Here is a 14,166-nt window from a genome sequence, read left to right as displayed (position 1 = left end):
AAGGAGGAGAAGGGCCGGGAGGGAAGGTGGCGCCTCAAAAGGAGGCCGCGTTGGGGAGGATTTCTGAAAATGGCGACACGCGGGCCCACGTGCATCCAGGGAACACAAGGCCCGCGACGGGCCTACGGTGGAGAGTCCGCGGTACGAACACGTACACACAAGGACGCGCGCCAAGCTCGTTCAAAACGGCTTCCCAGATTCAAAATCATTCTTAATAGCTCGTCTGTCAACGTCACATTAATAATTTCACTACGTGCCTCGCACCGAGTCGTCTGCACCTTAAATTTCGTTGTTCCTCGAAACGTGACGGTGACAATAAAGATTTACCTTCTCGTAATTGGACATGTTGGTACTTTTGTGACCAAAATGATTACAATCATTTTACAATTTAATTCTACCAAAAGAGTTTTACACAAACAACTAGAGCCCACTGGTGTCTGATTCACTTGACCGTATAACAGCAAGCTCTGTTACGCGTTGTTGTTATCGCTTCGTTGCACGTTCACACGCGTGGCACCAGCGGTTCTTCCGTATAATTGAGTGGCCAGGTGTCCGCAGGGCCGCGGATAAGAAGATGCACGCGTGACCCCGAGATGCCAGAGTCAGCTGTCCCCTCCAAATAGAGAGCCACGGAAATGTACACCGCAGCCCCTGGCCCTCTCAGCCCCGTAAACGTGCGTGAGGTATTTATGGAGCGTCAGAGATAAACATGTTCAGTACCCCCCCCATCCCCCCCAGGAGGGATAGGGTGACAGATAAGTGCGGTTATTGCGCTCTGGATCGGCAGAGGGGAGACAAAAAGAGGCACGGAGGGGAGAAGGCCGCACCACGGCAACGCAGACATCCGCAGGGCATCCTGGCCACGGACACAGGGCAGAAAGGGACGAGCCAGATGGTCACCCGATAGGTGCGACTATGACTGACGACGCCGCAAACGAAATGAGTTATGCATTATTAAAATGACGTGTGGGTGGGTCAAGACTCCCTCTGTGTTTTTTTTTTATTTTTTTAAATGACCCGTGAGCGTAAAAAAAATTGAAAGCAAAAATTTCACGAGCTTCACAAGACCTGTATGTCAAGTACTATACTATACTATGATATACTATACTATGATATAATATAATATAATACACAAAACTATACTATATTACAGTATACTATACTATACTATACTACAGGGTGGTAGCATACTCGCCAATGAACCAGAAGACCCAGGTTCAAATCCCACTAACTACCATTGTGTCCCCAAGCTAGACACTTAACCCTGAGTGTCTCCAGAGTGACTGTCCCGGTAAATACTGATTGTAAGTCGCTCTGGATAAGGGCGTCTAATAAATACTGTAAATGTAAGTAATTATATTCCCAAATCAAACTCTAGAGCATCCAGAAGCTCACTCAACTGTGCAATTATTCCCGGAACTGAGGAGAAAATATCTTGTGGTGTGAGGAAAACGAAATAGTTTGCTCAGTTCTTTCTTCCTTTTTTTGACTACCAAGTAGTAACTGTAGATGATAAGAATAATTACGCATATGCATGTGTAATAAAGCTTTAGTGAATGCTTTATCACTTTGGCAGCGAGTATAAAACGCGTTGCAAAATAATGTAAATGCCCCGTAAAAATGGGACTTCATTTCATTGCAATTACTGGTTACTGAGACTGATCTGAAGGAAAAAGACATTAACAGGACTTACAGTCCACAGGAACTGGACCTCCTTCCACCAAACCCTGCCTGAGCAGAAGACCTAAAACACCAGACAACCCTAACCAGTGGACGCAATTTTATCCCATTTAAGATGGTATTTAACTGACAAAGTATGACCACAAATAAAATAAAAAAAAACATATACAGGCGAGCGGTTTGCTGAGTAGAGTTGGAGTAAAGTCGCCTCACCATATCTGTTGGGCTCCCTGCTGTACTCCAGGATCGGCACCGCGTCGTGCGGCTGCCCCCCGGACTGCTCAGGTGCCGGCTCGGCGTGGACTCCGCCGGCCAGGGCCACGGGGGTGACCAGGAACCGCTCGGTCATGTTTGTCCAGCGCCGTCCGCCACCGGACCGTCCTGGTCAACAGAAGCCCTTCGGGGATCAGACGGCTTTGCGCCGTGATTCATACCCAGCGGCTTAAAACCGGGGGGACACAAGCGTGCAGGACCCGTGGGTTGATTACCCGGGAGGCGGGGTCTACCCCACCTCGCGTCTCATTGGCTGAATGATGCCGTTCAAAACAAATGAGAATAACATGGGCGTGGTCAACGGGACGAAGGAACGGACGGTTCTCGAACTGGAATCTCTTGGCTCCCGTGAAAGATCCGAGTCGTTCGGTTTGACCCAAACGACTCTTTACTGCGATTCACAATTACAGCTCCGGCGATAGAATCATTTGAACGAAACGCGACAAGCCCACACGAGTCTTGATTGCATGGACACGCTGGCAATGCTAACAGCCTTTCGTCTTTTAAATGGCTAATTAAGCAGACCGCACGAGCACAGGAAAGAACCATTTGTACCCATTCACCGAATGAACCATTTGCTCGAGACCAAAACACTGCCTGTTACCTACGTATGATCAGAACTCGGCCATTGCGCATGTGCAGCCTCTACAGCAGCTTTCCGGACATGAATTAATGTTCATAGGTGGGCAACATGACGATTGAGTTCGCTGTGTAAAGTAAAACCGAATGAAGATGGTAAATACACATGTATGTATTTAATAAAAAAAAAAACCTCTACGTTAGAAATGTCTTTCAATTAATGGACATTAATGATTATAAAGAGTTTATACGACATATATTTCTTGACAAACTTGTCAAGTAAAATGCAAACACATGGAAATTGATTTTAAATGAAAATTCTGTGCTACAAAAGGGAAGGAGGTGAAGTGATTGTCATTGTGAAGCACTGTGGCACAGCACATGGTGACACAACGAAACCTGTCCTCTGCATCACCCTTGGGCAGCCATGAAATTCTCAATTGCTTACCAATGAAATCAAAATAAAAGGTATAAAATTCTATAAATATATAAGAAAATAGTAAACGGGCCTGTTGACAAGCTGGGTTTCTAAATGACTTTAATTGTCTTTGCGTAGACGGGGGTGTGGCTGTACAGTTAAAATGGAAAGACTCGCAGTGAGCCAAACAATTAAGCCCTAGCAAGCGCAGATCTTACACCATAGATTAGTGGAAAAAATGTGTTTTTCCTCTGCTCAGAATTAGACCCTGGAGAGAAAAAAAAATCTTATATCTATTTCTGGATGAGGCTAATAATGTGGCTGAAATAAGCTCACCGTGCTCTTAGCCTGCTGAGTCAGAAGGCCGAAGGGGAAAGCTTGCTTTATTTGGAAAGGTGCACAAGGTCCTCACTTGGTGGGTGTCGTCTCCGTATATCCTCGGTTCTTGTTGCTGTGAGGAGCAACAAGGAAACAAAACACACACGTTTAATGAAAATGCAATGGTATTTTAAAAGTAAAACTATATATATGTTGTCTGTTCACAATCCCTCTCTCCCTGGTTCAGCAAGACTGTACAATCTTAAATCTGCAATCTGGAATATCCTAAACCTTGTGTTGCCGTGTTTAAAAGCTGTGACCACTAGGTGGCGTCCTACATCACTGCATTGCAGCTGCGGCGGCCCACTGGCTGACCCAGGCAGTGGACCCCATCTAATCAAACTCTATTATTGAATTATTGAAAGGTTTTACTCGATTGTGCTTTGGTAATTATTAATGATTGTGCAAAGTCAAATTATTAAAAAGTTGTTGAGATAACAGGACATTCAATTTCACTGTAAAGGTAAAGAAAGCATTAGAATTGTGTGCTAGATAAAACAATTAAATACAAGAAAGAAGAATATATATTGCTGCACCTCTGCAGATGAACAAACCCATGCAAACCAAAAATATTGTTTGCATGACCATTTTCTATTCAAACAGATTGGGGAACAAATTACTCATGGCACAGTAGGCAAATAAAATTTCCTTCTCACACAGCAGTAATCTGTTTTTTTGGCGCACACGTGAATGAGTTTAAAATGGACCTTGTCAGTCTTGGCAAGAGCAGTTTGTCCCACATTGAAATGGTCGTTCGTGGCCTTTGTGATGTTTCTCAGCTTTCATTTAATCCCCATTGTTCCTAATTTGAATTAGGTATTATTAGGTAAGTCATTGCTTGTATTTTTCACAATGTTGGCTCTCTGGGCCGCACATGTTACCCATTGCAAAAAAGCGCAAAGCTGAACATATAATAATCTGGGGCGAAAAAGATATGCTGTATATACTTCTGAACTGATTTGGTCAGCTTTAAAATAAAATATTAGAGTTAAAATATAATAGATACAATATAATATAGAGTTAAAATATAAGAGTTCTGACTGTGTTATCAGACAGGTCACCGTTGCCACGGTGGGCCACAGGAATCCTGGTCCCCCCTTCTTCAACCTCTATGTCATAAAACCCTCTTTTCTGTCCTTTCCTGGGGGACTTAACATGCGTACAGACCCACACATTCGCTTCGGTAAATATGTGGACGGACAATGGCTAAAAACTGTAAAACCCACAGCCTGAGCGGCAACCACATATCTTCACACGGTGAAGCTTCAGATCTGGGAACTTCCAGCCCAGTGCTGCTCTCGACAAATCCTGAAATGTTTCTGATTATTTAGTACAAGTTTGAGGGTGTATGTATCATGAGTAGGGCATCCAGTGCAGCATAACCTTCACACAAACACAGATCTCAGGGGCAGTAGCTTAGGTGTCCGATTTTCCACATGTTCTGGGCTTGTTAACGAAACGCACACCAGTCTGCGTTAACACATTCTTGCTGGGCTCAATGGGTCAGGCGGATCCGACTTCCTGCATCCTGGATTTTTAGAGAAGTTAACACCCCACCATGGATACCTTGTGCACTGTTGTAAATGATTGGCCTCGTTTCCAGTGACAACCCAGACGATGAGTTAAGCCTGATGTGGGAAACCTAATCTTAAAAGTCCCTGGGTGTAGCACAGGATGATTTAAATGACGCCTATGTCATCAGAACATGTTTTTGAACTTATTTATTTGACACTCATAGAAAACGTACAGAGTGATTGAGCAAAAGTGATTTTCAACACAATGCCACTTTTACTTTTCATGCACATTAAATGCCACATGTGTTTTTTCGTATGGTTTTAGAGTTCTTGGAAGAGCATCAAAGTCAGCATGGTATTTACAGGGCGCACAGCTGTCCTCTCATATGCCGCCCGTTCAGATGCCAGAAAAAGTGCCATTGTAGAAGAACGGCTTGTCTGTCACACAGTGACCTATGACCTCCGGGGTCCACCTCTGAACCACAGGTTTATGATCCTTGCCCGGCCGGACAATTATAGTGCTGCGGGACGAGAGCGAGGGGTCCTCATCAAAGAAGTTGAAAGGGCGCAGGAAGAAGCCCACGGCATTTCCGGGTGTCGCTGTGTTGGGAATGTCTTCAGAGTGCGGTATGTGAAGGAATCCAACAGTTACCCAGGCAACCAGGTCCTAAAACACATCCAGTGACATTAAATAAACCGATAGGAACAGAAATATTAAGAATGGTTTGTTTTAACGGAATCTTTACTCAATTTCACCTGATTTTCAATGTTTTCGTTGTTGCGAATATAGTCCTCAAAGGAAACAACAGGCTCCCATGGGTTGTTTTGGGTGTAGATGCTACTGCTGGTCAGTTCGCTATCCTTGTGCCTTGTGACCGCGAGAGGATACCTGCCAACATTGGACAGAGGGAGGTCATACCTGTACATGGCTATGTTGGTACGTCATTAAACGGGTGCTGCTCTGCGGTTACCTCGACCAGGAGATTCCGTTTTCCTCCCTCCACCCCCTGGGAAGCACACTGTGGGCGTGAGAGTTGAATTGAATGCGGTAGCCCTTATTGTGGTTCCACTTGTTCTTAGCGTTGGGACTGTAAAAGTGCAGATATCGGGGGAACTTCTTGCCAAATCGAAACGCAGCGCTGCGCTCCGTCTTATGCTGAGTTTTTTGCATGATGGCCTGCTTTATCGTGTGCTCTGGGCTCCAGGGATTGGTGAAGTTGACATACTTGAGGTCTATCGTTTCAAAGCTGTTTTCACGTCCTAGTAAGTCAATACAGAAGCACCAGAACTGAAGTACACATCAGATTATTCAATATGGGTTAAATAGTGTTACCCTTACTAGAATCGAATATATTAGCATTAGCATTACATTAGCATGTAACGTGTCCTGTTAAACCTTTCTGTTAAATATGAACTTTTCACACAAGTTTTCACATACTGGTACATACTTATTAGATGGTACTTAACTCACCTGCAATGTCAAGGTCGACCTTGTAGTGAATAAGGTGCGTGTGCAGGTTCCCGAGTACGTAACTGTAAACCTTGGTGCCATAGTTCAGTCCGTTGTCAGTAAAGAAAGTGGCATGTATATAACCAGTGGCACTGACTCGTGACTCCATCACCCCATTTTGATAAAAGTAGAAATCCCAGATGTAGTCGTAGTTGTAGACGGTTGACGTGGTCCGAAAGACCAAGACGTGGTTCTCCAGGCCGGCGAAGAAGTTGTAACCTTCGTTGAAGTCACTGTTGAAATGCCTCCTGAGAGGCATTCCAGTTGTCATCTCAAAGATGCAGAGGGCATTCTGGTACCGCACTGGCTTGTCAGTGTCGTAGAAATGATAAGTGTCCTTGAAGGTGGCGATTTCAGGGCAGTCAATGCCGGGTGCCAGCTCATAGTCTGAGGTGCCCATGGCCCAGCCAGCGTCAATGTATTTGGTCTGCATGGCAGCCGGAGAATCTCCGGAGTAAAAGGCGATGGCTTCCTGAAGGCTGACCTCATAAGCTACCCTCTCGCCGTTGAAACGCAAATCAAAGATCTGCAAGCCGGCAGAGGAACGCACTCGGTAGGCAAAAGACCATCCGGCGTACTCCACAAAATTACCGTCTACCTGGTATCGTGGACCCTGTGGCTCCACAAGCTTCGGGCCATGGATGTCTGTACGCGTATTTCCATGGCCACGCGGTATAAATGTTGAGTACAGGTCCTGCTCGTCATGCTCAGGTAGCTTATACTTTGCAATTGTCCCTTTCTCATACTTTTCCACTAACTCTTCCAGGCTGTCAAAGTATTGGCCATTGTACCATACCTTCTCCACAGTCCATTTCTTGGGATCCAGGTCCTTGTGGTTGATTAGGACCTCGAATCCCACAGGGTGGATGAAATAGCCCTCCACAAACTTCTGCAACATGATCCATGTCCTCCTCTCACCTGGCGCAAGGCCACGAGGTGCGATGTCTGAAAACGTCAAGCAGCGGTCGGTGCAGTTGACAAAGGTGAAGCCTGTGCTCTCTTGCAGAAGCTTGTGAACCTTCCTGCCGACATCCTTTAGGACCTCCACCAAATGCTTGTACTCCACTCCGGAGATTGGACGAGACTCGAAGCGTATGGGCTTCTCGCCCCTGAAGGTCTTGATTGCGTGTGAAATGGGGTACGGCAGAGGTCCAACGATGTACTCTGTGATGTTGGGCTGCGGCTGGTCGCCAAACTGCACCACCACTCGTGCCTGGCGAGTGGGCTTGGCCATACCACGGTCCAGCGCACGGAGAGCCTCGTGCTTGCGTGGAACGTGCAGCTCTATGAGGAGGATGCTGTTCTTCTTCATCACCCGCTCCTTTGCTGAGACCAGGCCGAACTCACTATGGGAGTGCATGTAGTTCCTCACCACTCGCAGCTCATGGGGTGTAAGGTCAGCGAACATGGACGCTCCATGGTGAGCCCACTCTCGTCCACGAGAGGCAACCGACGTTGCAACCAGCAAAGTGATGACCAGTGTCCAGGTCACCCACATGTCTACAGAACAAACCGGGTAAAGAAAATGTCAACCTCAACCAGAATGTGCTGAAATCTTAATAAATAAAGTACTCCATGATCCTGCATAGCTCCTGCTTTTCTCTACCTGGTTTCACCAGATAGGTTCAGCTTTCTTTTAATTAAAATAAGTCTACTCCTGCTGATAACGGTTCAGTGCATGTATTAAAAAGAAACAAATAAATCTACAAATCCCAGGGTGCACCTGTGAACGGGTTTGCAATTAGAGCCCCAGCAAATTGACGAATGATTTCCCGCAGGCTTCACAGTGTTTTGTAATCCTCTTATGTAAGAAATTTTATGTAAGCCTGTAGATACTGTGCAGTGCGGGGCTCTTGTACGTCTGTGAATTGAACTACCCGCTCAACCAAGGCAGCAGGGACCGCCTGTTTAACTTTCTTTGACCAGGTATTTTCTCTAATAACTACACAGTTTTATATGCTTGTGAAGTCTTGTGAATTTTCTTTTGTTATATACATAGTTATATACATTTGCACATGCAAAGTAATTTGGTATTTTTTTGCATGGTAAGTTATTGAAAAGAATGTGCACATGTGCTGTCATACTGCAATGACTCACGCAGATTTAAATTGAAAGCACACATGCACATTCTGACATATTATTAGAGATCTCTGACTGACCTGAGCAATCTAATTCACAGTCTGTTTTTTTTTTTATATATAAAATTTGATCCCTTGCTACATATGCAAGATCCTTAAAGATCGTAGGCACCACTCAAAGTAAACTGCACAATTAAATGCTAAATGTTCCAGATGCAAATATGAAGAGACTTACCTTCTGTGCACCTTCTCTGACTAAGTTTTTCCAGTTGCTGTATGCTGCCAGTGGTGAAGGAAGGAGCCAAGTCAAGCCAGTCTGTGCCAACGCAAATTTCCACTGAAGCCCTTATGGAGAAGAAGAAACAATGCGGTCGTCTCTTGTTTCTTCTGCTTTTATTAACCCCCTGCTTTGCGGGGTGGAAGATGATTGGCTAAGCGCTGATCAGAAGGGGTTATAAATATTCTGAAATTTCAATGCTGTAGATGATTAAACTCATCCGTTGCTTCCACTTGAAACAAAAGCCTTGAGTACTGCTTGAAACTGGGCGCTTGTATGATTACTTTGAACAGCTAAATATTTTTATACAGCTGAGTTAGTGAAGTAAGCATGGCAAATTTCCATAAGAATTCTGTAAAAAAATGTTCAAAAAGGTTTTCTAATCTTACAAAAAAAAAAATCATCAAACACACAAACCACACAAGCAAAAACTCTTTTTTTAATGTCCCATTCTCAATAAGCCCCAGACTCCCCTGTAAGTTTCGGGAAGCGTAAGCATTTATACACATATTTACTCAATGAGTATATATACAGACATCCATCTTCAAACAAAGGTCTACACTGGACAGCTCAGTCATTGCACACGGTGGATTCTCTTCCTGGAATCCCTTTCCCTGAAATTGTGGAATTGTTCTGTGCCCGTGACCCCTTAAAATGAATTTAAAGATGTGAAAACTATGGCCTGTTCATAAGGCATCTTTGCCAAATAGCTGTCGGTCAAGGGGTTATATAGCTCGGACTAGAAAGAATCCAGCAACCGTGTGTCATTACATTCAACTGTGCACAATTACAGTCGTAGGTGTACCATGGAAGAAAATGTCAGAATACGGCAACCGTACCAGGGTAACAGCGGTAATTTCTGTAAGGTTCCCGGGAGGACCAGGTCTGTCACAGCAGGGGACATCCTGACACCTCAGAAAAACAACGAGAACCAGGAAATGTAATCGGTCCCACAGACTATAATTTACCAAATGATCGCAAGAACAAAGAACGGGTGATTGACCCCCACGGAGGTTTACAATTATTATCAAATGGTCACCCTGAGAATAGCGGGGAAGCCCCTCTCACTTCTGGGGGAAACATAAGTGTTCCTTAGGTTTAAATTTGAGTACAATGTATATGGATGTATCATGACAATACATGCGTGTTTAGATTTATTCTCATTGGCTAAATGTCCCCTGTCACATAAATTAAACAGATCTAAGATATAACAAATATGTTAGTATTAAAACCAAACCATAGCAACATCAAAGGTCTCCAACACTTGCGGGGGTCGTCTTGTGACCCCCCCAAAATGATCCAGATCGAGGATACAAAAGGGAAGGTAACGTGCCACTCGAGCATGGGCATGTTGGATTGATTTTCATTTTATCATTCTGTCATTCTGTCAATTAAGGAACTGTATTTACTATATCTGTAGAGCTGTGAAGATTATGTATCATAATAAATCTAAATATTGATATCTTTAATCGCCAGTCTTGTTATAGAATATTCTGTCAACTAAATTTGTTGGTTATAGGGGGAACTTTCTGATCATATGGCAACATGCCAGATTTATTTATGTTTAAAAAACTGCTTGATCCTATAGCACATAAGCATTTTGTGTGAACCATAGAGAGTTCCTTTCTTCCTGCCCCTGGTGTGATCAGCCTGTAAGTCGGTGCAAATCTGCATGGTAGAAAGTTGTTTTATTAATTATACTTGATTTACTAACTGGCCACTGTTTTGTTGATCAAGATTCGATGAGTCAATGCAAATTTGCACTCATCGAAAGTCTTTAGTTCTTCCTAACCTCAAAATTATTCAGTCCCTATTGTCCTCTTCATTCCAACTACCCATTTAAATTGAATAGTCTTGGTAGCTATATTGGGGTCAGATAATACGAATCTAAAACTATTTATCCGGTTGATAGATAGATTAGTTTTCTATAATCGTTATTTTATTTTGCGTCAAAAACCGTCATACACACTAAACCCTTCACCGCCGTATCAGATTCCGTTATTGGGCTGATATTGGCTGAGTTTTACATTTCCTATAGGATGACATTTTGACATTTACAGCATTTGACCTCTTGTGAAACCTCTGCAGGCGAGCCTACCGGACCTTTAAATAATAATTATGCAGAAGAACAAAGGACAGCCAGGTTCCTTTCTTTCATCTGTTGCATTGCTACTGCTAATGCTTTGTGACTCGCCGCAGACACGGATGCAACAGAGATGCGACAAAGATGCGCGTGATCAGTGCAGAACATTGTTGAAAGGATGTAGATGAGCACTGATACAGCCGGTACGGTGTGGCCAGATGCAGACGGGTAAATTTTTAATTGTTTGTATAGTTTAAATTGTTTAAGTTTTGCCATAAGGAGCAGGAAGACGATTTGTTGCCAGGGTCTGATTTGTAAAGTATGTATACTGTAATCCAGAGATGTACACAGGCACTTCCTGAGTGCCTCAGTGACAGTAACTGTTAGATTTTCAAATGAAAATATAATCTGTATCTACTCAGTTCTCAGGAAAGCAAGTAGCAAGTTTTTCTCCATTCTCCAACTGACACATCACAGAAAAGAATTCAGAAAAACAGATTTCCACCATTTTCTAAATATAAAGTTACCAGTATGACATGCTAATAAACCACAACTGGCATAAAAAAACCAACATGAATGCACTTTTTTATTGACTGCAAACCTTATCGGCATTTAAGTGTTTGTTGATGTTAATGTATTTCATATGCGACCTTATAAAACATTAACATCTGTTATCAGTGTTTTTACATGTTAGTTGTCACGCCCCCAGTTCACCTTTAGTCACGGCCTCCGCGTCCTGTTAAATCTCCCTTCATCTTCATCGCCTCAATCAGCCTCTTCATTACCCAGCACCACCTCAGTCTGATTAGAGGTTGGATCTTCTGAATACGAATGTATTTTATTTGCCAAGCAGTCATACTGTTAGAACCTGGGAAACCTGTTGAAACCTGTTTTGGGGTCTTGACCCCCTTTCTGTTAGTTTGGTAATAAATCTCTTTTTTTTGTTGCAACACTTGCGCTTGGGTCCTCCGTCCCAGTCTTCTACTTTTATTTATATGTTGTTGGAAATGTAAGATCTTTTAAATATTTTAGAATTCAATTATAACACAACTATGAATTCGAGATGCAATAGATTTTTTTTTTGTTGTTGATGTTGACCGCAATCAGAAGTTGGCCAGAAATGCTCCCACGCCGAGGATAACTCTGTGAGGTCCTGTGATGCCGGGATGTGGTGCCAGCTGTGTTTGTGTCCCTGCTGTTCTGGGTCCGTACCCTTCCCTGGGGTATTTCTGACCGGCACAATGCCCCCCTGTCCTGTGAGCCTGTTGACTCACTTTATTAAATAAACGCCCCCGAGATTGTTCCCAAAAAGCTTCTCTTTATAGGATTAGAGCCACACAAACACCGGCCCATTAGGGTCCAGTGTGAGGGTTCATCCTCATGAATGTGGGATAAGATGGCTGTTGTTTGAATTCGTCACATGCTACGGGGCTAATTGCTACTGTTGCAGCTGTGGCCAACTGTCCCAACCACCAATAGAATGCGCCGCAGATGGCATCTCCGTCCTGAGAATCACCCGCCGTTTAAAAAGTAGCGTCTGAGCGACCACCCGCCCCACTGACACAACAGATACTGAGGAGCGTCGCTCAGCACCGAACACGTGGCGCACAACGGGAACGAGGACATAGACGAGTGGCAGGGAGCAATTCCGCGCGGCAATTCCTGAGGAGAGCCGAGGGAAGAAAGAGCCAATCTCCAACCAAATGCTCAGGTAACTCATTACTCCACATGCCCGAGTGAACCAGAATGAACTCTGACCTTCACTATATTGTACCAGATTCCGTTTCTCAAGGTCCCTAAAAGAAATACATCCCTAGAAAGAATGTATCTATCTGTCTTGCAAATGCTCTGGAAATACACACCACTTAGTTGAATGATATCTGTTTTTGCATTATTCCAAATAGTGTGTTTTTTTTTTTTTATATTTCCACACAACATCCTTCTCTTTTCTCCTTGATGTTCGCTAAAGTGCCCCTGGAGGCCTTTCTTGCTGACGGGACATTATGAAAGCTCTGTTCATATCTTTGCTGGGACTGAGACTGGTGATGGGAATGGGGTGAGTGTCTTTTTTTTGTTTGTCGTGTGACGACCTATGATGCCAGCCATGCGGAGGCTGATGTTCTAATAGCCTCAATGGTGCTTAAACTCAACTCAGACGCTGGTGTGAACACACGGTTGAAGAGAGCGTGGAGCGGCTCATCTCACCCCGTTTGCAGCGCGAAGTGGACTGCTCCGGGGTCTACCAGTACAACACACATGGCTGGAGGCTGGACGTTGATAGGATGCGCCACGAACACGGCGGGGATGATGGCATTGCCCTGTACTACAGGCAACAGGGTTCCAAGGCCTCCTGTTATCTGTTCAAGTGAGTGACAGCAAAAAGCAACAGATTCATTGATTATGAGAAGACCAGAACCACATACAGTACAGGTCAAAAGTTTGGACATTTACTGCATTTATCAGACGCCCTTATCCAGAGTGACTGACAATCAGTAGTTACAGGGACAGTCCCCCTGGAGAGGGTTAAGTGTCTTGCTCAGGGACACAATGGTAGTAAGTGGGGTTTGAACCTGCGTCTTCTGGTTCACAGGCAAATGTGTTACCCGCTAGGCTACTACCCCCCTAGCAGCGTGAAGGCATCAAAACTATGAATGAACATATGTGGAGTTATGTACTTAACAAAAAAAGGTGAAATTTATATTCTAGTTTCTTCAAAATATCCACCCTTTGCTCTGATTACTGCTTTGCCCTCTTGGCATTCTCTCGATGAGCTTCAAAAGGTCGTCGCCTGAAATGCTTTTCCAACAGTCTTGAAGGAGTTCCCAGAGGTGTTTAGCACTTGTTGGTCCCCTTTACCTTCACTCTGCGGTCCAGCTCACCCCAAACCATCTCAATTGGGTTCAGGTCCGGTGACTGTGGAGGCCAGGTCTCCACTTTTTGTTAATTACATAACTCCACATGTGTTCATTCATAGTTTTGATGCCTTCAGTGAGAATCTATCAATGTAAATGGTCATGAAAATAATGAAAACACATTGAAGGTGTGTCCAAACGTTTGGCCTGTACTGTATATCCTAATACCTCCCCAGGCCGTGTTATATGTCTTTGGCCAAATATTAGTGTTTCTTAATTGCAATGTATGTTTCTCAGTATTTAAGTGAGTTATTGCATCTCATATCTAAACGTATTTAAGGGTGGTAGTAGCGTAGTGGGTAACACACCTGCCCCTAAACCAGAAGACCAGGTTCAATACCCACTTACTGCCATTGTGTCCTTGAGCAAGACCTGAGTGTCCCTGTAACTGAATGTAAGACGCTCTTGAAAAGGGACATGATAAATGGCATAAATAAAATGCCGTAAAAAAATGTAAATGTAAT

At 44.0% G+C, this 14,166-nt stretch overlaps 3 protein-coding genes across 7 annotated transcripts in view; 1 reads left to right on the top strand and 2 right to left on the bottom strand.

Annotated features, from left to right (window-relative positions):
• slc12a7b (solute carrier family 12 member 7b) overlaps window positions 1-2,162 on the bottom strand; it is a 40,278-nt gene extending 38,116 nt beyond the window's left edge. For 3 of the 5 annotated variants that reach the window (XM_028969993.1, XM_028969995.1, XM_028969994.1), the window contains exon 1: window positions 1,894-2,162. In XM_028969993.1, coding sequence (XP_028825826.1) covers window positions 1,894-2,029 — 136 coding nt within the window. In that variant the 5' untranslated portion in view covers window positions 2,030-2,162. The remainder of the gene's footprint in view (window positions 1-1,893) is intronic. The other 2 variants (XM_028969999.1, XM_028969998.1) reach the window with 2 other exon arrangements.
• Window positions 2,163-5,034: 2,872 nt separating this feature from the next.
• aoc1 (amine oxidase copper containing 1) lies at window positions 5,035-8,770 on the bottom strand. Its single transcript, XM_028970009.1, has 5 exons — window positions 8,666-8,770; window positions 6,314-7,852; window positions 5,814-6,102; window positions 5,599-5,731; window positions 5,035-5,509 (listed from the first exon to the last, which is right to left on the bottom strand). Exons 2-5 carry the CDS (start codon window positions 7,848-7,850, stop codon window positions 5,240-5,242), a joined length of 2,229 nt encoding a protein of 742 aa, XP_028825842.1. The 5' UTR covers window positions 7,851-7,852; window positions 8,666-8,770; the 3' UTR covers window positions 5,035-5,239.
• A 3,590-nt stretch (window positions 8,771-12,360) lies between these two features.
• The window catches only part of sspo (SCO-spondin), a 71,437-nt gene continuing 69,631 nt past the window's right edge, over window positions 12,361-14,166 (top strand). Inside the window, exons 1-3 of the mRNA XM_028970383.1 lie at window positions 12,361-12,501; window positions 12,760-12,846; window positions 12,946-13,155. Of these exons, the coding sequence (XP_028826216.1) occupies window positions 12,794-12,846; window positions 12,946-13,155 (263 nt within the window). The 5' untranslated portion in view covers window positions 12,361-12,501; window positions 12,760-12,793. The remainder of the gene's footprint in view (window positions 12,502-12,759; window positions 12,847-12,945; window positions 13,156-14,166) is intronic.

Source organism: Denticeps clupeoides, chromosome 2 (assembly GCF_900700375.1).
Source record: "Denticeps clupeoides chromosome 2, fDenClu1.1, whole genome shotgun sequence".
Taxonomy (NCBI): Eukaryota; Metazoa; Chordata; class Actinopteri; order Clupeiformes; family Denticipitidae; genus Denticeps; species Denticeps clupeoides.
This window is presented reverse-complemented; position numbering and strand designations above follow the sequence as displayed.

Coding starts and splice junctions, on each gene's coding strand:
- aoc1 (XM_028970009.1), bottom strand. CDS start 7,850: ATGTGGGTGACCTGGACACTGGTCATCACTTTGCTGGTTGCAACGTCG. Junction 5,732..5,813: donor AACGGAATCTCCTGGTCGAG/GTAACCGCAGAG, acceptor CAATGTTGGCAG/GTATCCTCTCGCGGTCACAA. Junction 5,510..5,598: donor ACGAAAACATTGAAAATCAG/GTGAAATTGAGT, acceptor GATGTGTTTTAG/GACCTGGTTGCCTGGGTAAC.